We start from the raw sequence: 25207 nt of genomic DNA on the forward strand, positions 1-25207 counted from the left end.
AGTGGAACATCAGAGGTCAGAAAAAGGATGCGTCTCACCTGCAGAGAGCCTCAATGGCATCTCGATCAAGGAAGTCGTGGTCCCTGGTGACTGAAGAGATGTCAATGGGAAACTGGGCATCTGCAGGGAGAGAGGTCAGATCAGTCCTAACAACACGCACCCAAACACCCACCGAGGTCTTCCGGCCCACCTTCTCCCCCATACAGCCAGCATGAAAAGCTACAAGAGGAAGTGGCATCTTATCCGACCAAACAAACCCAGCTGCAGCTTTCAGAGGCAGCAGGCAGGGGGGATGTGGAGCACTGAGCGATTGATTGAAGAATGACAATAGGTACTCACTCCACTGCAACTTGGAGCGCCAACTTCCTCCTAATTCTTTCTGCTCTCCAGTCAACCTCATTAACAACAAATCACTGCGCAAGTAAGTGCACACAGGTCCAACACGTACACAAGCAGTGTTATTAGAACACACCATGGGCTACTTGTTGGAATTTCCTGGCCCAACCCCAAATGGGAATCTTGCATTCAAACCCTTCGGGGAGTGATGATAAGTAAATACTATTGAGGGAATACCAGCACTGATCTTTCGGTGCCGACACAGGCCTATCAGTTTGCTTATCTTTAGTGGGGCAATAGTCTTGACGGTGCCGACAATAGAGATTGTCCGATGGATACAAGAGAAGGAAAATTCCCAATTTTATGTCGCCTGCCAAGCTGTGAAGCCAGCAAAGTGAAGGGTTGGTAGTTTTCAGTTTTTCTCAGTTCCGTGCCATACGAGTGTATGAATTGAGACTCATCCATCATCTTTTCACAAACACAAAGTCGTTCTCTCTGATAGAAAACCTTTTACGGTAGAGTGGGAATGAAGTACGAGCTGCTGAAAAATATAACTTTGGCCTGCAGTTACATAAGGGAAGGTTAAAGTGATGCTATACCACAGTTGGAAGCGAATAGGACAGACATTTTTTGGATGACAAGTGAGAAAGACCTTTGGTGCTTAGAGTTATAGTTTGATATATAGTCCAATTTAAGTTAATGTTTGGAACACAAACGTTGCTGGCGGTGCTGATCTACATTTAACGCTGTTGCTATAACCTCTCCGCCTACACAACTCAGGAATGTTCTTCCTGTGGGACACGTGCACTAAACATGCATGACAACTATGCACGGTTAAAAAAAAAAAAAGGCATAATTACATCTACTTAAAGAATAGAAAACTGTGCACTCACAGTTTGGTCCACTGTCAAGAGTGTAAACTAAAATCAACTGTGCACTCCTTTAAATCCCAATTAAGTGTAATACAATTAGGTCAGTTTATGAACTCGCCAGGAATACTGAAGCAAGAAGTAGTTGCTTATTCTGGAATTCTCAGAATTACAAATTTACTCTCACTAATATCAGTAGGGGGATGCTGACCTTCATAAAGTTGGGCATACTGTGGGAAGCCTGCTGCTCGCAGCCAGGTACAGGCCTCTTTGGCTTCAATCTCTGCAAAAGAAAAAACACAAAAGAACCCAGAGGCTTGTCAGATTGAATGACACAACAAATACAAATTATGATTCATAACATACATACAGGATGTAAATAATAAATGACAGGCGCAAAGAATGTGAAAACAATTTCATGACCAAATCTTTATCAATGTCCAATTCAGTTGTTTGCATGCATGCAAATGCATACAATGCTCACTTGAAGCCCGTTGACAATATCCCTGCGATTGTGTAGTTTTCCATTGAACTCATCACTGGGGGCTTTCAACCGGGAATTGAGCCTGGACCAGTTGCGTAAACCACTACACTACCAATCAGATTGCCTAGCTCTAGCCCCAAGTCAGCTGAGGTCCAGCTAATTTTATAGCAATGGGTGGATGTGCGATTTTGCACACTGCTTTCATACATTCGCAGCTTATCAAAGTTGAACCTGCTGACCTCATTAGCTATCTCACACTTGGTCACTCTCCTCTCACATGGTTTAAAAGCTGGAACTCAAAAGCATCTTTCGTGCAAATGGTGTTAACACCCTAACACACCAAGTGTGTGCCACTTAAGCTCTTTAGTTGACACGCTGACCGTTTTTTTCCCCCCCAACTCAAACTCTGAAACGGCCTTGTTTTAAACATGTTCCCATTGGCCATTAATTAATATCATATTTTCATAATACAAGTTTTCATAGACACAAATAAAAATATCTCGGGGTCTTCTCACAAATATATGATAGTAATATTTTTATTTATTTCTCAGCAGTGAAGAATTGCGGGCCTTGTGGCTCACATTTAAACTAAATAGTACAAATGAGTGAATTAAATCCACTTCGGACTACAGTAGCAAGCATCTCAATTACCTGCGAACGTCATTTAGATGACACATGCCAAATGGTTGCCCACACCCCTGTCTCGTCAATTGCCTACGTCCCCCCCACAGTAATAGTTTCTTTGTTGATAGAAGACAGACAGGGTCCTGTCTCTGAGCCGACAGGAGCTGACTTTACGATGCCCGTCTTAAGTGTTGTGACAGCGAATGTAGCACGACCATGAGAAACACTTGTCAACAAAACAAGCGTTACAAAGGCAGGAAGGGATGGTGGTAAGAATTTCAGATGAAAGTGGACTGTATGGACGGAAAACTATTCACATGAACTTGCAGGAAGATATTAATCAAACATGTAAAATGTGAATTTGCACCTCGAGGCAACCTTTAAAGCCTCAATTAACATTTTCACATAAAAGTCAGAAGAACACAAATTCAGTATCCAAGATGAGTAATAAGGACAAAACAGATGAAAGTGAGGCTAAAAACTGACTTCATGCTCTCGGGAAAAATATGTTTGACAGACATGGGGTCATAAACCTGCTCTTGCTGCTGCTCCAAAGCGTCTTGTCTGAACCATATATATATTCCTTTACATACCAACAACAAGCCTAGACGGCAGACTAACCCACTAACAACAAGGTGTGACACGATCAACGCAGGGTCTACACTTTGTCTCAGCAGGGGCCCGGCAGCTCTTGAAGCAACAAGTCTGACACCAGCATATAAATAACTTATTAACAAGTGTTTTACACCTATTTTATTTGACAAATGAGTTATATTTGTCACCGTTATTTGTCGGTGGTTGTGTGAACACGTGTCTGTGTTTACAGCCGTACTTTGGGGTACTAAAAGAAAGGGAAAATATCCAAACATCTGAAAAAGCTGGAATTCTTGAGTTTTCCTCCGTATCTCTGTGTGCGCAAACAGTTCTGTGTGTGTGTTTACAAGGACCATTCTCATGTTGAAAGACAAACCACTGTAAACACGGTAAAGCTTTTAAAATGCAAATTAGACATGCAAACACATGGTTAGGTTTCATCCCCCAAATCCCCCTGAAAAGAATATGAGATCCAATAAGTGGCTTAGGAGAGAGGCTATCGGATGACACACCCCATGTGACTAGATTTTGGTGGGCCTCAAAGACAAAAAACTACAACAGCAACCACAATGTGGACATTTCTCCATGTTTGGTTTGTAACAGCTAATGGACAGGGCATGATGAACCTGGCACAAACATTCCATCAATAGAAGTCACGAAATAATCATAATATTGGCAGACCCTGGTCACAGAAATCCAATCCAGAGCCACCCTTGCTTCCAAATTTAATCTGTTTATATCTTTTGGATCTTCCGCAGTGTCCGTCCCAATTCCTTAGCCCTCGCCCGGGTACGGCCTCACTTCCCCTTCCTGCTTTCCTCACAGGAAGAGAGCCGAGTGGCGTTGCAGTCGCCGCTGACCACCAGTCTGTCTGGAAGGCCCTGCCTTCGTTTGTTCCTGGCTAGATAATAGGTGGGGAGGCAGCCAAGGCAAACAATGGCTTCTGGGATTATATGTATGCACCAAACGTCCTCACGCTTGCGGCGGCTGTAAATCCATAAATGTTTTACAGCACTTTTATACTGTTAGAAATAGAAACGATCCGCACTTTGATAACAAGGTTGGCGTTTGATTACATGTGCCAAGGAGAAGTACATCACTTGAAAGCGCACAGACCAGAACTACAAACTCAAGGCCTTAAAGCAGCAGGGAAATTACAAGGTATCATGGGAAAGTTATGGTAAAAACTGACCACAGAATTCCTTAGGTGCACGTTCAGGACAAATTCCTCTTCAAATTTAGCTCATGTAGTGACAAATGTTTTTCAGGATGTATGAGGAATGAAAGAAAGTGTGGAGGATGAAGGGAGTCGGAAACATTTGTGAGTTGACAAGTACTTTGTCAGCTCTGTGTCAGTTTGACCCAGTTGACTTCAGCCTTGGAGCTCAAGGAGGAACAGAAAGACCCAACAGCAAGCCGTTTCCTGACTGAAAATATTCTGCTATTATTACTGACACATTTTCTCCAGCTTTATTTTTTTTTTGCCTTAATCCCACCTCTGGTTATGACGTTCATCAACAGAACTCAGAACACTATGACTATGGTGGGTAAAAGAAGCAGGGAAGAGTGATGAGAATGACTATCAGTGCATAACTAATGAGAGCCTTGCTGGTCCTAATAGGTATTGGATTACATTACAATCTCCAGTGCATTTTCCCACTACATTTATTTAGAATAACCAGTGCAACAATCACAGCTGCTCTCCAGCTCCTTCTAAAATTAACCACTGCGGTATTTTCTCTGCTTTTCCTTTTTGTACTCTCAACGCCTCTTCTCGCTGGGTTCATTTCAACTCCGCTCACCCTTCTCTTCTTCTTCTTTTCCTGTGGCAGGAAATTCTCACAATTGCTGGCCAGAGTTTCCCTCCATCGCAGGAGGCCGCGGGGTCTTGCTTGGCCAATTTGGAATGCTCAGATCCAGTGGGACTTTGTTCAGCGGCTCGCAAACAAAGGATGCTGCCTCCCACCTCAAAGGATCTACTGCAGACACGGCAGACTGGAGGTCAAGAGCCTGAATACAGTTATCACCATGGCTGAGGCTTTGAAGTTGGCAGATTGAAAAGAATGCTTGACTAACAACTGTCATGAGGCTTATCTGGAATAACCTAATCGCTGGTAGGCCTCGCAGCGCCAACTGCAACGCAACCCCAAAACTGCAGTCAGGTGAGGTTCTTATCAACTGCAGGACTGAGAGGCTCTTTCTGAAGGGGTTGCAAAGTGGGTCAAGACAGGGGAGGTGATAAATGAGACTGTGGCTCAAAAGTTATCAACACCGAGAACTACCAAGACAAGAAGTCATGATTCATGATTGTCACATGGAAAAACAAGACTGTCTTGCCACTGAGGCTCTTTGTGACTAATAGTAGTTCTATGTTCTCTATGGACTCTTCTGAAAGCTTTGGTTGGCCTACTAATCCAAATTGTATGGTACCATTGAACTTGGACAAACTGTTGTCCACCATGAATCACTCCAATAATATGATTGAAATGGCAAGAAAGTTAACGGAGAGGAAAAATGATGCCACTTGTCAATAGCACATAGAATAGGGGGGATGACTGACAGGGTACAAAAGCGGACTACAGCGCTGTTCTGGAATGCAAAAATGGTCGATGGCATATGTATTTCTGCGGTGAGCGGGTGTCGAGTTATTCCATTATTGAGACAGCTGGTGCACCATGGAAAAACATGCTTGCTTCTTGCTTCGTGAGACAGTGGCAGCACTATCACCATCTGGCTTGCCTCAAGCAATGTCCCCACAATCACACATGCAAAAAAAAAAAAAAAGAGACTACTAGCATTATTCTTTTCACTTTGAGACACATAAGCACAGCAGCATGGATCGATGTTGGTTAACGCCAATGGACACTGTGCTTGCCGATGATAGATTAATGCTCACACAGAGAGGCTAAAGCCGGGGATCAGGTGACCATGCGTATTCAAACTCATGATAAGCTTTCTACAGACAGATGGGAGCCTACCTAGCCGGGACCCACTTGATACATTTGCCTTCAGAGGCCAAAACGGTGCTTCATTCACCCAAGAGGTGACAGCATTAATGCACATGTGTGTTTTCTCACGGGATGTGAGCCTTGCGCCAGCTGGATGTGAAATCCTGCAGATAAGGCCTCAGCTCACTTCCTGTTTCACAAAGCGGAGAAGCTGAAGTCGGTTTCCTTCAGTTTTTTTTCTCTCTTTGGAGCAATCATTCCCTGTCAATAAATCACATAGACGTGGAGCCCAAAATCTAACTGGGGTTTGTGAAACATTCAACAGCTAGATCACTCATTGTTAGTATCGTAAACAATGCCAAGGCTTTGTGCTGTGATGCCATGATGTCTACAAGTGTGTTGGAGCTTGCTCCGAAGTAGTCGTTTGGACCAAAGCTTTCCGTCTTATATCTAGTCCAATGACCGAGATACAGTATCTGATAAGGAAGCCTGTGCCTTATAAAAAAAGAAAGAAAAAAAAGAGAGTCTTAACTCAAGAGCAAAAGCACACAAATCAAGTTAAGCCAGACAGCACAGCTGAAAAGAGGATTTTATACAGCTTCATCTCGTCTCCCCTCATTAGCAAAAGGTTGGGGCAAAAGGCAAGGGCACTTGTGAGCCTTTACAAGAAATTAAATGAAGTGACAAAGAGGGTCCTGATGCAGTCATTATTTGAACAAGATAGGAAAACTATCGTACTTGGTTGTCTCAACCACAGTTCACATCTTAGTGATCAGTCATTCTCCTCTTAGCCAGGTGTGCAGGAATAGCCATTCCATACTAATGCAGTTTATTCTATTTGTACCAAAAGAGAAAACTAATAGCTACTGTATAGCTTGATCCAATATATTAACAGGTAAAACCATACTGAGTTCCAAATGGGACACAAGTAACGCAGATCTGAGAATAAGACCGTTGTAAGACCAACGTTTTGCTTGAATTCAGAATACAAATATCACCAAATAAAATATTACCTTTGTAAGTTATATATATATATATATATTAATTAATTATAAATAATTTAAAAAAACTATATATATATATATATATATATAGTAATTGGGGAAAAAAACTTACGTGTTAATATCATATCAGCGTGTCCTTAGCATTAAAAAAAAAAAAAAAAAGAAATTCTCGACTTGCGACGACTTTGGTCCTCAGTTACATCAAAGCCCTCATAATAAATCCAGACAGAAGTTCCTCTATAAATTCGGCAGAGAATGTCCTGTGAGCCGTGCGGGACGCTGTAAATCCATGTTTATCATTCAATTTGGCAGCAAAACAGTCCCAAAAATTTACACTTCTTCCGACGCCGAGGGCTGCTTGCGTGGAGCGGTCCACAGCAGGAACTTGAATGGGGAGAGGAGGAGTGATTCAAGCTTTTGGAATGGCCAACTGTGCGGTTGCTCCACCCATACACCCACCCCGCTGCTGCTTCTGCTCTCCACCTGATGAGGACGGACAACCAAGCGGCTTTTGGAGCGGCTCCCAACGATCCGGGCTGGTTCACCAACAGACGCACTGGCTCCTCTTCTTGGACTCCAAATTGAGTTTTCCCAAATACTTTTAAGAGTTGCTATAAAATCGAAAGTGCTCTTGCAGCTCAGTATGAACGTCATGCAGCTCTCCCGGGAGGCGCTTTGCATATCATTAGAGCCGGAGAGGCGCTCCTTTGTGCGCGGATGTCAGCCTCTGGGCGCTTGACGCACGTACAACACGAGCGCTGGCGCTACTCGAAAGAACAAACGCAGGAATGGGATCACCTATGTTTACACAAAAAATTGGTGGTAGGTGGGGTCAGCAGATATCCCTTGTGGTAAGAACATCTGCCCCACATGAAGCTCTGGATATGTTCTCCCTGTGCACGTGTGGGTTTCTATTGGAACACCAGCTTCCTCCCATATCCCAAAACATGTATGTTAACTTCATTGAAGACTCTAAATCACGGGTGTCAAACTCGAGGCGCACACATAATCCACCACATTTTCATGTGGCCCTTAATAACTTGTCACAGTATTTACTTGACTGTTGTTCAAAAGTAGGTCTTCATTATAAAAATGATATAAATCAAATGTCATGACATTCGCTTGCACAATAACACCTGGTTCATAAAGAAACAGCGCAGCTCAAGTTCTGGCAAGCGGACGTCATGACAATCAATGTTTTTGTTTTCTAAACTAGCATGACATAAATACAACTTCCAACAAATGCCACTGTTGATATTTTTTGTATCATAATAATTCCCAATGTTCAAAGTGTTACTTTTCTGCAAACATGAAAAACATATTGCACTTTCCTAAAATGGAAAGATTTTAATTGTTTTTTCATTACAAATGTCCTTCATTCTGTCACTGCAAAAAAATAAAAAAGTAGTTTGACATGTGACCTGAACAATGACATTAAAAAAAAGCATGGTGCAGAACAAACCATGATTTGGGACATAATCACATTGGATGGGAAATACATTGGCTCCTCATATGTTTCAAATTTTGGCAGATGATACTATGCACGTGTTTGAAATTTGTGCATAGGATTCGTTTTAACTCATCTAATTCAAAACAGCCTTTTCCAGTTCCCGAGGATTCCACCCCCCCATCCTCAAGGACATGCAATTCCTGTGTGGCAGTTTGTGATTTTTAGATTTTTTTTCTATCCAGTAAGAAAAGGGCAAACTCAACGTAATAGTAACGATGACATTTTCTAAAAAAAAATATGAAAGGTTCATAGCGGGAATGTGATTGTTTCAACTTAAAAAAAAAGTTAGGGAGAGATATAGTTGTGTCTGGAAGCTCAGGCTGATGCAGGAGAAGGACACAGAGAATAAGCAAAGAGAGGAATGAGAGATGACGAAGAGATTACCAAACAAGGCCAAATCCCCGAGCTACAAAACACGACCACCCAGAGGCTTGCACCACAAACTCGACTTTAGATCTACCCTAAGCTAGCCATGGGTCAAGCAAGCCTGCTTAGAAACGATGGTGGCAGGAGCTGTAAAGCTCACATTGTTTTGCTGTGAGAAATACACAAAAACAGCATGAAGAGGAAGCTGTATCAACTTAGAAACTTTCACTTCTGCCTATCATGGGGGACTTCATTTTAATAAGCAACGAAAGGCTTTTTTTGTGTTTTTGTAATTTCAACACAGTAAGGGTGCCCGTGATGACAGTCATTTAAAAAAAAAAAGAAAAAAAAAAAAAAAAAAAGGGGGAGGTTCATGTCTCGGTCTTTACTGTAGTGGGAGTAGTAAGCAAATGTAAAAGAACAGAAGAGGAACGGAATGTACCGGAACGTGAGTCGTGTTATTGATGTCTTTATCTGAAATGACTCGCCTCCTGAGCGCAAGCAGTTATCTCAGTCTGTCACCACGTCCATCATTTAGTCATCAAAGTTTACTGTGCGTACACAACAACTCTTTTTTTTTTTACACTTGCGTGACAGTTAAGAATGTTCAAATGTTTGGGGGAGTTTGCCATTTTATTTTTTTCAGGAAATCTTTTTAAGAGTTTTTTTCCCCCCACATTTCCAAACAAGGGAAACTCAGTCTCACATTTTAGTCCTTTGATCAAGCAACGTTTTTTTCTTTCAGGGGATCCACAAAAACTATTTTATTGCAGATCCCCTGAGATCTCTTTGGCCACCCCATGCCCCCCCAAACCTCTGCAAAAAAATGGCAATTCCACCACTGGTGTTGCGATCCCAGGTCTTAAATCAAAACTAACTACAGCTATTTTTAATTGCATCTCGCCGCTGCTGACTGCAGCGGCAGCTGTAGGTTGTAACCTCTACAGTGCCACCTCTGACCCCTAACACGGAAGTTGCGTCTGGAGGATGAAAATGAGCATAAAGACTGACTTTCAAACCTTCTAGACTTAATGTGGAAAACACATCTGTAACGGGGAAGGCAGAAAAGTAGAATAATAAAAATCCTAAACTACCCTGCATTCTCCTTCCAATGCTTCACCCCTCCTTCTGGCTCACCTTCAGGGGGTGTAAGCTCTTTCTCAAACCTCAAACAAGGAGGCCAGGTGAGGGTCAGGGGAGCGACATGCAAGTCCATCTCACACGCACGCACGCACACACACACACATACCCAAGGCCGTGTCAACAAAGACTCACTAAAGGTATAAAAGAATTAGGACTCCGTTAAGATTGAGCCCCCTAGAAGACACAGTTTCTATACGTTCATGCAAGTATAGCAGCATATCTGTAATTCTCTTGTGTGGTTTTATATCAAATAAATTTTGGGGTAAATTGTAATTTGAAGGAATGAATTTCACTGACATAATTATAGATAACAACAGTGTGTGTTTACGTGTGCCAGTGAGGGTAGTGATTGGAGAGAGCATGAGATGCTTCCAAGCATACAACAGTGATGAGGAAGTCAAGAGAGACCAACTCAAACCCGCACACACAGACACACACAAACAAAGGAAGTGTGAGGCAGACAGCGGCCCAAATGCCTTGCCGACACCCTCTCCGGGCTTTGATGGACTGACCACCATCACAATGGGGGCTAACACGTACACACACTTACACACACACGTACAAAAACAATGGACATACGTTTTCCTGGCATATATTTTGAATTTTATTAATAAAACAAGCTATTTTTGTTGAATCACCCTTTTATTAAGTGACCTACTGGATGACTGCTGCAGAAAGAGGAGATAATATTGCACAAGAAGGAGCAAGACAACTAAGACTAGCTAGGCAGGAAGGCTTTCTGAACAATTGCTTTGTGCACTGAGGATAATGGGCTTTTAGGGTGATGGTGTCTTGAGAATGTGCTTGTCTGCACGTTCACGAAACATAAACATGGGTTTTAAGGCAGACATTTCAAACATTCATGTTATTTGTTTGGTCCTGATGTGTCACATTGGATTTCAAAATAAAGAAACTAATGTCAAATGCATGTGAGGTCAAATCAATTCAATTGATGGAATCGGTTCCAAACTGCTGCCATCTTTCATAAATACTGCATAGGCAATGTTTTAACTGCTTTTGATTGATGCCTTGCTACTTGCTGACGTGAACTCTACTGCAATAGGCAGAATACTGACTTGGACAGTCTGTTGACAGCTGGCGAGATGCAGCTGATACTGGAGGTTCAACTTGGAGTTTTTTTTGGCATGAATTCAAACACTTTATTCTCCATGGTAATTTCAGTCAAATAACTGTGATCTTTGGCGATCCGATATTTGAGGTACTACGTTCTTATTTATCAGTTAAATAACTTTTTTTCCCATTAAATGCAAAGAAGGTGGACCAGTGACAAAATGATTGACTGGATAATAATTTTTTCATAACATTTAAGTTCTTGCTCAAAACAGATGTAAGATCACGTAAGAGCTAATGACTGGCGAGTGATATATATCAGACATTGTATTTTTTTTTTCTTTCGAAACTCTGACAATGTCAGATTTTCATTTACTGGACAAATACCATTCCTTCAGCATGACTGTAATCTTTAAGCTATGAATTCCAAAAATCTCTGATAAAGCACAACCATATGTGGCTGCGGTTTATCGTTGGCATTCTAACAATGGCAGAGAGAACGATTGGCCAACACTTAGGTGTAAAAGCTAAAGTCAACAATGTGAAAGGTGTGTAGGTTATCACACGCACAAAGGCACTAAAACGTGTCTAAAGACATGCATGTTGGAAATCAGCAAGACATGATAATATTTGTTATCTAGCTCAGATCGCTGGAATACTTCAAGAATGTGTTCCCAATTTTTACAACAGTACTTGTAAGTTTAATAAAAACATAGAACTCACACATAGAGCGGATTGTTGCTCCTATTTAGCGCATTAGTCAAGGGTAGGGAAATGAAGATTATGAATTTGTTGCTTTAGGCCAACAGAAGGAAAGAGGTGGAAAAGAAGAGCCTTAGGGTAATTGTGAGGAATTTGGGAGATCACAGAAAGGCATTTTGAGGAAAAAGATGATCGTGATTTGAACAGGTATATCTGGGCTGTAAAAAATAAAGGAAAGAAGGAAGTGTATGCCACTCTTCATTGCTTCCAAAACTATTGTAAATGTTGGATAATTATGGACATTAACTCAAGTGTTTAATAGCACCGTGTTTTTTATAGACAGGAAGTGGATGAAACAAGCCACAACAAAGTGTGATAGATGGAACACAGAAGGAGGTTGTGTGGCTGACTACATTTTCAAAGTCTTGTGGAAACCAGCTAAATATTATAGGAATGACGCTCTGGCTGGAAATTTTAAAAATCCCTGTTCCTTTCGGAACAAGTTAGAAGGCATCGAGTCAGGTTTTCCAACCCGAACACACCCAACCAATATTTCAAAAATGAGCATAGATTTCCATTCATCCATTTTGTTAAGTGCTCGTCGTCACTAGGGTCTTTGCTGAGCTGGAGCCGATCCCAGGTGACTTCAGGCAAGAGCCAAAGGGTACACAAACAGAGCCACACACTCACTTGAATGGGTATTCGGAGAAAACCCATATAGACACAGAAAGAATGTGAAAACTTCACACAGGAACCCAAAATGAATCATCCTCATAATCAACACAACAAACGAATTGGTCATCACAAAGTTGTTAACGCCTTAGTGTAGTAAAACTGCGGTGAAGATTTTAGTGAGGTGATGTCATGTTGAGTTGCCCTGGGTGCGGGTGGAGCTGGCAAGTTGGCAAAAGATGACTTTATGTTGGTGGTTCAATTCATGCGTGAATAGAAACTTGGATGAACATGTTGTGTGATACATGGAAGAAAAAAACTGTTGTTTTGACTAAAAATTTACAGCTTGAAGTAGTGCGGTAATAGACTTCACACATTTAACAGACTATTTGTTCTGAGGCTGGGGGAATTCTTCCATTGTGAGTCATACAGAAAAAAAGGAAAATTAATTCCTCAAACATACCTGAAAGAATTTTGCTCTATTTGTGTTTATTTGTCTGAAAGGCACTCACCTTTATCCTGATATGCCCAATAATTCAATGTTTTTGTTTTGTAAATTGTGTGCCCTGCTAACTTCAAATCAAACGGCAATCATATATTCCCATGCACAATTTTCCTTGTGAAAGAGAAAAAAAAGCGAGAATTATCTTTCCTCATATTCATTACAGCTTTTAACTTGTGTGATCGCTTCCGACACAAATGAAGTCAATTGCAAATACGTAAGTTCATTCTTTCTCAAAGTCAAAGTCTGCTTTATTGTCAATTTCTTCACATGCCAAGACACACAAAGAGATCGAAATTACGTTCCCACTATCCCACGGTGACAAGACATAGTACACAATATACATACAAGTAAACAACACAAAAAATAAAAACAAGAAGGCACAAACAATGAATAAATAAGAGTGATGAATAAATAATAAATAAACAACACAATAAATAAGAGGAGCAAAACTGTGCAGTATCACGTACGGGTAACACAGGAAGTTGATGCTTTAGTCTCGCCTGCCCTGACCTGCGACCCGCTCCGACCTCTCACGGGGCACGTGACAAAGCACGCAGACATCGAGACTGTCAGGAGAAACACAAACCAGGTTCATCCAGGAGCCTCTCACTGATACAGAGCCTTCAATGCAAAAATGCGACCGCCAGCCCCGACAGCAATGCTTTGAATTTTTGGAGAGATTTCGGCTGACTTTCAGCTTCTAACGGCTCCCTTGTTGTCACTCTTCTGAAGATAAGACGATAGAACGCTACTGCAGATCAAAGAAAGCTAGGAAAGAGGAGGGATGCCCTATGGCAAATCCATACGTCCAGGACTAAAATAACTACGCTTAGAATCTTTCCATTCATCCAACCATTCTCTATATCGGTAGTCTTCAACCACTGGCCCGGCCCATTAAGGGCCAAGCGGTACAAAGACACAGCCTGGTGGAATCGACCAATAAATGAAAGACTGAAAGAAAGTAAAAGTCTCAATGACAGCAAACAAGTAGATTAACGTGCATAATAGCTAGAGAGTTGGTCACCAGCTGAAAGATAGCTAGATTGGCAGCAAACCAGCAGTGTGATGGGAGATTCTGAGCGGTCCTAAAGGTAAGAAGGTTTGTAATCTTAAAGCGAGAGAAAGTGAGGTGCTAAACTTCGTAAGATGATGCAGAGGGGTGGGGAAAGGTAACTTAACAGGAGACAACATTTCTGGCCGATGTTGACATCTTTAATACGGTTAAACACACACACACACATATACACACACATACAAGAAATTTCAACATGACAAAAAAAAAATTTGCTTCTGTTGTGCAGCTGCGAACAACTATCAATCCAATGTGTCCCCTGAGGGTGCAATTAATCCCCTGAATGGAATGGAGAGCGGATTTTTATGACAATCGAGTTTTAACAACCTAAGCACGCGTTTTCAAATTTGATTTTATGATCTTTTTTAAAAACTGACCAAAATAACAATAATTATAATAAAATAATTACACATATTATTAATCATTCATGGTAAAGTGCTTTTACCTGAAATGTGCTCAGTGTGCAAGCATTTATCTGCCCTTTAGCTCATCTGACAAATCCCAGCAGGAAGGCAGACATTGTCCTGACGTTAACTCATTACCCAGGCGACAACCTTGACCTACTATACCAGAGATGGGCATGACACTAATAGGATAGATGCCTAGCATATGTGGGAATGAAACCGTTCCAGACATTTCTTTCCCCTTGTTCCGAGCGTACTGACAAATACAAGGGCATACCGTATTTGCATGCTTGTCGTACTTTTCAGGTGGATTTCAAGAAACATTGACCGACAGAGATGGCTCTTGATGATTACAGCTCGACTTGGATATTTCAAATGTTTGCCTTCATGAATGGCTGACTCAAATGCTGTGGACAGGAATCTAAGGAATTCTGTATAATACAAATAAACACCAGAAATAAAGCAGGTATTCAGCTATCTCCTAGTACGGTGTGGAAAGAACCATGATTTACAAGAAATCGTTTAGCGATTTATTCTTCCTCTAGATTCTGGCATATTAAAAGATACTGTAATAAAGTCACAGCAGTGAGACATTTAATAAGATTTAGTTTGAACTTCTCCTGCCAGTATTATGAACAGTCTGCTATCTGACACGGACCCATTTTATGGATAGTAGACCTTCATCGTAACGGTCCATACCTCAGCTTCTGCTACTTGTTGGTTTATTCACATGAAGAGCTAATGGACAGTGCTGATGTGTTTTGGGGTGAGTTTTTTCACAGATGAACAGAAGCCGCCCTCATCCTCCTGCTCCTCATCAGTCCCGTGGGGAAGATCGCTCAACTTCTGTGCATGTAGGAAAACTAATCCCGTCCAGCTGGATAGTGGCAATAGTGACTGATCCACCATATGCCCAGCAGATTTTTTCTCTGGTTTTCGTTGCTGACCTTTTCTCCGTTTATCCACTGACTCCCTTTCTCTCATGAATGAAGAAATTAGAGTGGACAGGAAACATAAAACAGGGAAGGTCATACATGAAAAATACTGGCTTGATGTTTCAGCATAATATTTCAGTGTAAAAGTAGGTCAACGTCATGGCGTCACAGTTATTAATAATAACAACATGTCAAACCTTTTACCAGCAATGGGTGAAGGATAATACTGGGAAACAGTCCAGGAGTTTTTCTCAGCACCACCTATAGTTGGGCATACACTGTGCATGCTCATGATGCATCAGACATAACTAGCCTCTCTAGCTCACGTTTCATTGTATGCATTTTAGAAGAGGCCTCTTGAGCGGTTCACATGACACCTATACTAATCCAACAAAGTCTGTCAAAGAGAAGAAAAGCCCAAGCAGTTTCGTACTCATTAAGTTTCAAATGAAAGTTATTTAAGAAACCGGATAACACACACAAATACTCACACATAAGGGGATAAAAATCAGATAAAATTCTATAATGCAAAAAAACATTTCCATAAGTGCTTCCAATAAAGGGGCTGCTGCTTGGTTTCGTTTCGGATCGTGTTTGGAAAGCAATGAGTGTGACATTTGAAGGTGTTTTTTTTCAGGAAAAGCTAGCCACACTTTGTGTTAACCGACCCTGACCTCACACACGCACACACACACACGCACAAAGGCATTGGGCTGTCAAAGTGTCACTTCACCACCGTGCTAATGCTAAGCGCTCCACTGCTCATATTATGCTCGACCAGCAATAAGGAGGTAAAAGGGAGAGGTCGGCCTGAACACGGAGGGTGACACTCAGCCAGTGGCCTTGTGTTCATCCATTCTGGGGACAATGGGGGTTACACTCCCTGTGTGACCAAAAGGTGAAAGGTCAGTGGCAACACATCTTAAAGGCAAGGCGGAAAAGACACATTAAGTGGCTGCTCTGTCTACAGAGTGATTATGCTGAAGCACGATAAATGTCTCCATTGGAATGAACTGGCAGCTTTGTCAGTCAGTCTTGACTTGAAATACACATCCGATAGATGATGGGATTCGATATAGACAGACAGACAGACAGACAGACCGACCGACTGACGGATACAGTAATACATGGATATTTCCCCCTGGCAAAACCTTTGTAATTCTTAGAAATGGCCCTGCAAGCCGGAACGCATCCGTGCTGTGTTTCTCAGAAACACCAAATCCAAGCATGCCCTTATGGATGTTGCTTTGTGTGGTCATGCTGAAATAGAAAAGTGCCTTACGCAAACTATTCCCACAAAGTTTGAAGAGTACAATTTCCCAAAATGTCAAGTCCATCACTGATGTACAGAAATTGCATCACCATATCCTTACATAAAGTACTAGAAATGGAAAATTCTGCTATATAATATAGAGGAAGGCAAGTGCATGAATACATGGAATCACGTTTTCCAGGTCCACTTTATTTGTAGTAAAAAGTAGACAAAGAGGTGCTCATCTAGCTTTGCATGCTCATATGAGAGATGATCAGTATACTGTATATATTATGGTCATGGTTTGTACGTAATTTTATATGTATTATAAGCAACAAAGAGAGTTGTTGCACAAAGAACATAAATCATTTGTAAAAACTCCAAAGAGCTCCCGGCATTTGAGGCAAAAGGGACAGTTGCATTTCAAATATCATACTATATATTGTTTAATAATTTGCCAGTTGTAAAAATGGATGCATTTTTATAACCCATATTAGCTCAGTTTTATTATAAATGTAATTATAGATGTCCCTGTGCTCTTGCACCACTATATATTTTGACACAAAACGTTTTGTCATTGTTTAATTTGCATGAATGGATAGGCATTTTTTTTTTTTTGTATTTAATGTACAAATGACTCAACCCTAAGAGTTACATTAACGCACCCAATCAGAAATAGCAACAAGAGCAAAAGGATTAACTAAAAAAAAATACACGACATAACTGAGCCCAAAAAAAACAAAAAACAAGGCCCGTGAGACCCTGAAAAGGCAACAGACACAGGAAATGAAGGCCTACTGAAGAGTAAACAAGCAACATACCATGAGATCAGGCACCCCGAAAGGCAGTTAAGTCACCAGAGATGAAGCTGCTTTAATGGTGTACTAAAAGATCTTGTTAGTACCCATCTGGAAAAGATTCAAACGGAATGTGACTGTTTCAAATTTAATGACCGGTGATGAGCTCTCACGCCATCAAATTGCCATAAATCAAAAATCTTGTCAGACCTTTTTCCATAGATTTTGGGAAGATGATCATTTACTTTTACAACTGATATCAGAAGCAAAGAAGCAGCCTTTTTCACAATAGCACTTGCAGCATTTCTGCTGACAGGAGCAAAGGTGTTGGCTAGACACGGTAAAAAATCTGCGGTGTGAAATCAGACGTTCTCAAGCATCGGGCAGGCGCAAATTCCACAATGTGTGCAAATATTTGCGCACACCACTTTAGACTCTAAGCTGTGCTGAATCGAGGCTTCAATGAGTATCAGCACTGCAAGGATCTGCGCTCCATTGCAGTGAATCGTCAGTGGTTACTTAAGCGGGTTTGTTTTTCCAGCTTCTCTCTGGATGTCTGAGTGTTTGAGGGAGTGGAGATTTTTTTTCTATGCCTAACAATCACATGGCCTTCCAGCTGGAGTGAAGGCATGGGCAGCCAACATGACAATGGGAAGTCAAGAGCAGGCATCAAGTGGGATTCTTGTGGTATGGCTGAAAAGTCCTTAACGTCTCACTTGAGTGACTATTTGGATTAACAGAAAAAGAAATAAATGAAGTGGCTCAATAGAATTTTGCATACTTAAAAGGCACCACAGAAATACAATTTATTTTTAATTGTTGTTCATTTTTAAATTTAAAGGAAGAAATTGAGAGGAAGGTATACCACTAAATCTTGCCAAATAATATTTTGCTGTCCACTACAAAAAATAGTGTCTTGCTTAATGGATTTGTTCATTTCATTTCAGCAGTAAATCTGCACCAAAATTTCAATTTTTTTTTCCTCAATATGAAATTCTTAGTATGTAACTACTATTGCCAATAATTTTCATTTACAAGGGACTGCAAATTATCAACCTTTTGTACAGTGGAGCAGTCCTAAGATAGAATTGTATTTGTTTTTTTTCCCCATCCACCCCATTTCCCGGTGGTTAATAATGTATTCAACCTTGGGGATTTAACTGCATAATACAAATATCAATGTAATATTGTGATTCTGTATGCAGTGCGAGACCACACACAATCATTTAAAAGAAAGTAGACATCATTTCTTGAAGCATCTGTGCTACAAGCTACTCAGAGGATCAAATGGTAAGGCTCTCTCATTGGACAGAATAAATCAGAAACTAGTAATCAATAAAACAGGTCTGTTCATGACGGCCTGAAGGTGTATTTAAAGCACTATACCTGCTAAAAAGAGAAAGTGAGAAAAGACTTGAAGGAGGGAGGGGGGGCGGCGAAGGACGCAAAGTAAACAAGTTTGGCGTGAGTTTGCTCGAGTCACTGGGTTTAGCAAAACATTCCAGAGAGTTTGAAACAAGCGGCCTTGTGAATGCACAGGGGCAGAAACAAGGGGGCTTTAAATCACTGAACAGGAACCGTGTTGAAGGACTCTAACTCAATCATAAATATTTTAAGAGTGCTCACCGTCCCACATATAAATGACACGTTCAGTGCCTACCTTTCACGTATCATCATGCAACAATCAGTCCATATCACATGAACAGACATTACGAGGAGAGGGAGACTAAAACTGACATCAGCTCATTGGAGCGAAAATTCGAAACAGTCTAAAACATGGGATGAATATTTTTCTTTGTGAAGACATACAGTAGCCAGCGAACACATTTAAGTGTGGCTCCATATGCTTACGAGACACATGCCGGCTTCAAGAAAGGTCTACTAAGAGCAAACAGAACTGAGAGGAAGCTGGCCTACTTTTTCACCATGACTAGATGGATGCTGGCATTACACTGGGGAGACAGTGGCGCTTTTACCCATCCGTAATAAAATAATAATCTGTTTCTTTTTATAGACACAAACTCAGGGGCCTGGCCTAAATGTGAAAGCATCTCGATTTTCTATCATGTTAGCTGGAGGAGCCTAGAAAAAAAAAAGTGTTCAATACAACAATAATTTAAAAATGCTCACTTGAAAATTGAGTTCAGATTTTAAATTGTCAAGGAGAACCAGAGGATGAACGCTGTTGACGTTTGTTTTTCAGGAGCAGATAAAGCTCTGAAAAGGTCTTGGGGTAAGAATATCTTGTTGAGGCTAATTTGCTACATGGCTGCCTGCTGCGCTTTTATTCACTAAGATCTCCGTTGATGTCACGGCAGTGCGCCCCTTCTGACTTCCTCTTTGGACATCCTTGAGGCGTGAAATGATCCTGCTGAGTCCCCGTAGGCCCACAATGGACACAGGACATTTGTGTCATTTAACGTTATGCGAGGCCCGAGTAGACCGGAACACGTCATTGGACCCCCACTGTCGTACTCTTGAGTCACACACAAAAGCCCGGTTGCCACTTCACAATTACAATTCATACACAAGGAGGTGTGCACATGCAGCAAGACACATTACTCTGAAAAGTCCGTTGGATAAACTGCTTATGACAGTGTAGCTTCTAAATTAACTGATAACCTTTAGAACAATTATTTCCTAACACGCCTTCCAAGAAAAAGGATTTACAGGAATTATTCTCTGGTTATCGGTCACCATCAGAAAACTTTTTAACCGTAGGTGAAGTCCTGACTACAATTCTAACATTCTTATGGTTATGCAGGCATAAAAAGTTAACCACAAAATTTTATGAGGAATGTGAACACGAGTCGGTTGGCAGACGTGCCTCAAGCATTAAATTTTCAAATCTTTTCAAATGCCACACAAGTGGAAAAGAATTTAAAAACACACAAAGATACCTCAAATAATATGCGGTGTATCATCTGCTGTGTTTCTTCTGGTGTTTTTCATATAGTAAAGCACCTTCTTTTTGAATAAGTATTATAAAAAGGTAGCATATTTTCCGGACTATAAACTAATTTTTGCACAAGCTGTAAAACCATGCGGTTTATAGTCCAGTACGGCTTATCTGTGGATTTTTCATGATTTTGATGATATTGTATAATTTGCGCATAATGTCTTACATATGGAAATTAAACATCTGCGTCTTATAGTTAAATGTGGCTTATATATGAATAAAACAGAATTTTTCCCCGAATTTTAGCTGATGCGGCTTATATTCAGGTGCGATTTATAGTCCAGAAATTATGGTACATAAAGTCTATGGGATGTCGGTCCCGCATGACATTTTCCATGATGACTTGTCAGATTAGATCCTGCTACTCCACATACTAACACAGCTTCTGTTATGTCCCTAATACTACCACACAAGCTGGCAGAAAATGGTGTCGGTGATGTTCAAGGTGGAAAATAAGCAGCGTGAAAAGGGCTATTGAGTAGCATACACTCACACAATTTGTCTTATGTTTGGTAATGCTTATTTAACGCAATTTGGTATGCACTCAATACAGGGATGGGTGAAATTGGTAGTAAGTAGCACACATGGCCTTACACAGAGTACAGAGTCACAACCAAACCCATAATGAAAGCTGACTTATTTGACTTTCGTTGACATTTCTCAACCAGTGGCAGTCGACCTGCAATTATTTTTGTTTTAGCCCTTTGGAACACATGAGGGCTTGTTTTGAACAGAAGATGCATTTACTTGGCATGTTGGTTAACATCACTGGGCCACACAAATGTCCACAAGTGGGTAAGCTCTCTGGATTTAGCAATGTGGATAGAAAAAGACCTTAGTGACGCAGACGCTGCCTGAACATTCAAAGAAAAGTGGCCTCTGATAATTAGAGGATGTCCTGTGTGATTTAATGAGCTAATCCATTTTACCTGAATGTTAGCTTTTGGTTTACATTTTAATTTTCAAAAATATTGCTGCTGCATCACCTCATATTTGAAAGCGAGGGTGAACTCAACCAGGCTCACAGGGCCAAGATACAAGATTGATTATGTGTTATGTTGTGTAACAGAGCTGCTAGCCTGGTGGCCTTGTTAGTAGGCATGACACAAATGTGTCTTGTGATTTTTGCTTTACTAATTGCTGAAGTTTTGTGTGTTAAATTCGTCTTATACAATTCTGTGGCTCAACAACCCCGGGTCTCATTTTGAAAAGGAAACAGGTCTGGACTGCCAGACTAGTACTCAAACTCTTTAACTAGAAAGCCACGCTGTTGTAGTGTTTGACAGGTGCACAAAAGGTCACAGGACTACTGGACTAGAGGATATTTTCTCCAGGCATGGATGATGACAGATCACCATTTGCTTTTTAGTTACTATCAGTCAGCTAGCAGATACCCTTTGACCTCTCTGGAAGCTGCAATTACCATTTCGAACAGGAAGGCCCGAACATGCAAACCTGAGTGAAAGATAATCATTTCACAATATTATAACACTAAACAGTTGATTTCAGAACTTATAGAAGATTTGGCGCTATTCCAAAAAGTCACTTTTTGTAATATTTGTTAAAAATATCAGCATTCACATCCCTTGTTTTCCAACAACTGGGATACACTACTTATTGCCTAATTGAGATGATGTTAAGGCAACGAAAAACAGAAAAACAAGTTCGACCCGTAGTTTATCACTAATCTGTCTGGAAAACAACAAAGGGAATGATTTAATTAGGGGACGATGTGATGAAGCAGTGCTGGAAATATCCAGTGGACAGAGCGCACAAAGACTTGCGAGGCAGCTGGGTTTTTGTCAATGAATAACCTCAGTGTTCTTTGATCCATGTTTTTTCCCCTGGAGCTGTAAACAAGCTGAAATATGTGAGTTGATCACATGGGCATCAAAAGGAGATTGAACAACTATTAGATGTCGAGACGTGTGACTCTGGATGCGCTTGGGCCATGCCGCAAGTGTACAAGCTATGTAAATGCGTCATTAAGGATCACATGCCTGCATCACATGCTATGGTGTATAAACATTAAAGATGTTCTTTATCTAAATGACTAAACTGTCATTCAATCAATCGATCGATCAATCAATCATCCAACCTACAGTTACATTGGGATTGACACTGTAAATCACTAATTTAACTGCACCCAGTGGTGTAGAATTTCACTGCTTCAGGCTCATATTCAATATTGCGAATAGCTTATTTCTATACACTTTAGAGGCGAAATGATGTGCAACTCACCATTGCAAAGTACTACAATAATATATTGTTGAATGAAAACCTCTCTGACAGTATCATTTAAAACGGAACATTACCAAAATGAAGTCAATTTTTGATAGCCTACAGCTTCTGTGCTAAATCTCATTATTAGTTTTAAACATATCATAACTGCAGAAACTGCATTTACAATAGTATTAGTATGCTGTGCAACACAATGCAATTTCCCCTCAGTGCCTTGAGCAATAAAATTACTTTAGAGCCTTAAAGCGTGTCAAGCCGTAGTGGTCACAAATGCGCTGATTAAGCACGTTCCTCTTGGGAGAAAACAAAGTGTTCCTGCACTTTATGGCCCGGAAACATACATCAAGTGAAAGGACGTCAGGTTTTACACATATAGTATGCATACAGCATGATGACTTAACAGGAAAAAAGTGCAGGTTTAACCATGACAGGTAACAGGACAGCAGCTCTTTAGCATTGTCAGAATCAATCAGTGAATTGTTTTTTGCGGTCATTTAACAGTGACTGTAGGTTGATGGGCTTCCTTAGGGCTACAGACTGTGAGAGATGCTTATAGGTTGCAAAATCCTGGAAATAAAGTTTTCAAATGGATATTTATGACCTTGTGTAGTTTACTTCAATACAGAGGTCAAACCGTGGGCCAGGAAAGACAAATTCTTTCACCTATATCGATTCTGAGGGTGTTGAAGCCTCTCAGACGATGCAACCAAACATCACATTACATAATTGCCTCTTGAAGATAATCACATCCATCTATTAGGAATTTTGAAGTGGCCGAAACTTGGAGATAATATCTTTTGCACGTGAAAGAAACAGTTATTTTTTTTCCATCAATAATATAATTTTTATAATATAAGGTGAATTATTGCCTACCAAAGTCATTCACGCATCATATATAAACAAACTACGATTCACTGCCGAAAAGTGTCCCCCACCTTCGGCCCAAAGACTGCAGAAATAGGCTCCAGCACACCCGAGACCCTAGTGAGGAATTAACGGTTCAGAAAATGGATGGATTCATATATAAACGAACGAGTATGGATTACTCACACAGGTCAAACAATCCGGACTGCGTGTGTTAAGCGTGCCTAAGAACTGTATGGATGATCAAGTATGTGTGGCCCAGCATGAAAGAAACTGTTGAGCCATCAAGTCTGCTGATGCATTTACAGTATACTAAGTTAGAGTACCAAACGTAAGACTGAGAGGCAAACTGCTTTACAGGGAGTTAAAAGCAGACTAATGGGCCGCATCCTTACTATGCACTACTGGCTCATTAGTTTGAAAGGAAATGCATGAGGAACCACACACGCGCTCTTCCAGTGGCACAGATAAAGCTGCACAAAAGTACTTTTAAGCATTACACAAAGCTAATGACAGACTACTGTATATATGAACAAAATTACATAGCAGCCTCCAACATTTCCGTCTTTAGCCATTTATTGATCTTTCAGGTAATTTGTTATGATTGCAACTTACATTCGATCTCCTATAAGATGGAACATTATCTCCTGTGCATGGTTCAACATGCAGAAGAATGTCGAATTGACCCATATGAGCACGGCTGGATGCTAAATTTGTATATGTCTCTGAGATAAGCATGAGTCATGATGTGTTTCATAGAAATGTATTGTAAATGGAATGTAACTGTCATTTCCAGAGAAGATGTGCCTTTCCATCTACACAAAAAAACACTACTAGCCAAAGTACCACAAATGAAATCACACTGATTCATTTTAAGATGACAGTTTATACCAGTCCATCTAATACCCAGCCATGTAAACAGATATAGATCATCACTTGATTAGTCAGCATCCACTCATAGACCACAAGACAATCACTGACAGTCACACTTGTGGGAAATGATCCCACTACGGTTGCAGGAAAAACAGCCAAGTGAACCACTATATTGTCAACGACCAAGACATCTCAACAACCTAATAGAAACAAACATACTGTACAAATTCCAGCATAGTGAATATTATCTCTGTAAGATTACATTGTGGTCAGCCCACTTACCTGTCAATCGGCTTTCCCAAACATTTTTGTTGATCATATCTAAGGTTCTGGAGCTAGAGGGTGTGTTTTGGCCACTGAAGGACTTCTGCAGAAGGAGCAGCCTGATGGAGCGAGACATGCTGCAGACACCTCCAGCTGATCAGCCTCTAATCTCTTTTTCCTCACCTATGTCCGCTGCTGATCAGGTCTGTTTACGCACCTTCCTAAATCTTGCATCTATACTACGTCACACCTTCTTCTGTTTGGATGAATATTTAAAATATAGTATAAATCGTCTACCAGAATTCAGCCTGTTTTGTTTTTTTCCATAGATATCTGCCTCCTCCTGGCTCTCCCTCTGCTCACTTCCAGTCTGGACTGTACACTCCCATCTACTGCAGCAAGCTTCAATGCGGTAACGGCTGGGACACATCCAGCCAGTGCCGCAATACTCTCATATTCTATTCTCTCTAGTGGATGTGTGAGTGTGTGTGTGTGTGTGTGTGCGTGTGTGCGTGTGAATATACTGTAAGTGTGAGTAAGTGCTTTCTGACTCAAGCTTCAGTGGTCACAGCGCATATCTGAGTGCTTTAAAGGCACAACTAACATTTCCCATCGTCATTGTATCCATTTACGTACCAGAATAAACAGGTTTAGGCATATACCTGTACAGTACAGCAAATTGTCCATTAGGGGACACTGCGGCAAGAGACAGGTTAAC

At 40.9% G+C, this 25207-nt stretch overlaps 1 protein-coding gene across 3 annotated transcripts in view; it reads right to left on the reverse strand.

Moving 5' to 3' along the window:
* Positions 1-25207, reverse strand: part of dlc1 (DLC1 Rho GTPase activating protein) — a 60879-nt gene that overhangs the window by 14116 nt on the left and 21556 nt on the right. Inside the window, exons 1-3 of one of the 3 annotated variants that reach the window (XM_037247749.1) lie at positions 24508-24888; positions 1417-1488; positions 39-120 (exon numbers count right to left, since the gene is read on the reverse strand). In XM_037247749.1, the coding sequence (XP_037103644.1) occupies positions 39-120; positions 1417-1488; positions 24508-24625 (272 nt within the window). In that variant the 5' untranslated portion in view covers positions 24626-24888. Of the gene's footprint in view, positions 1-38; positions 121-1416; positions 1489-6971; positions 7356-24507; positions 24889-25207 lie in introns of those variants that run through there. The other 2 variants (XM_037247759.1, XM_037247741.1) reach the window with 2 other exon arrangements.

Source organism: Syngnathus acus, chromosome 1, assembly GCF_901709675.1.
Source record: "Syngnathus acus chromosome 1, fSynAcu1.2, whole genome shotgun sequence".
Taxonomy (NCBI): domain Eukaryota; kingdom Metazoa; phylum Chordata; class Actinopteri; order Syngnathiformes; family Syngnathidae; genus Syngnathus; species Syngnathus acus.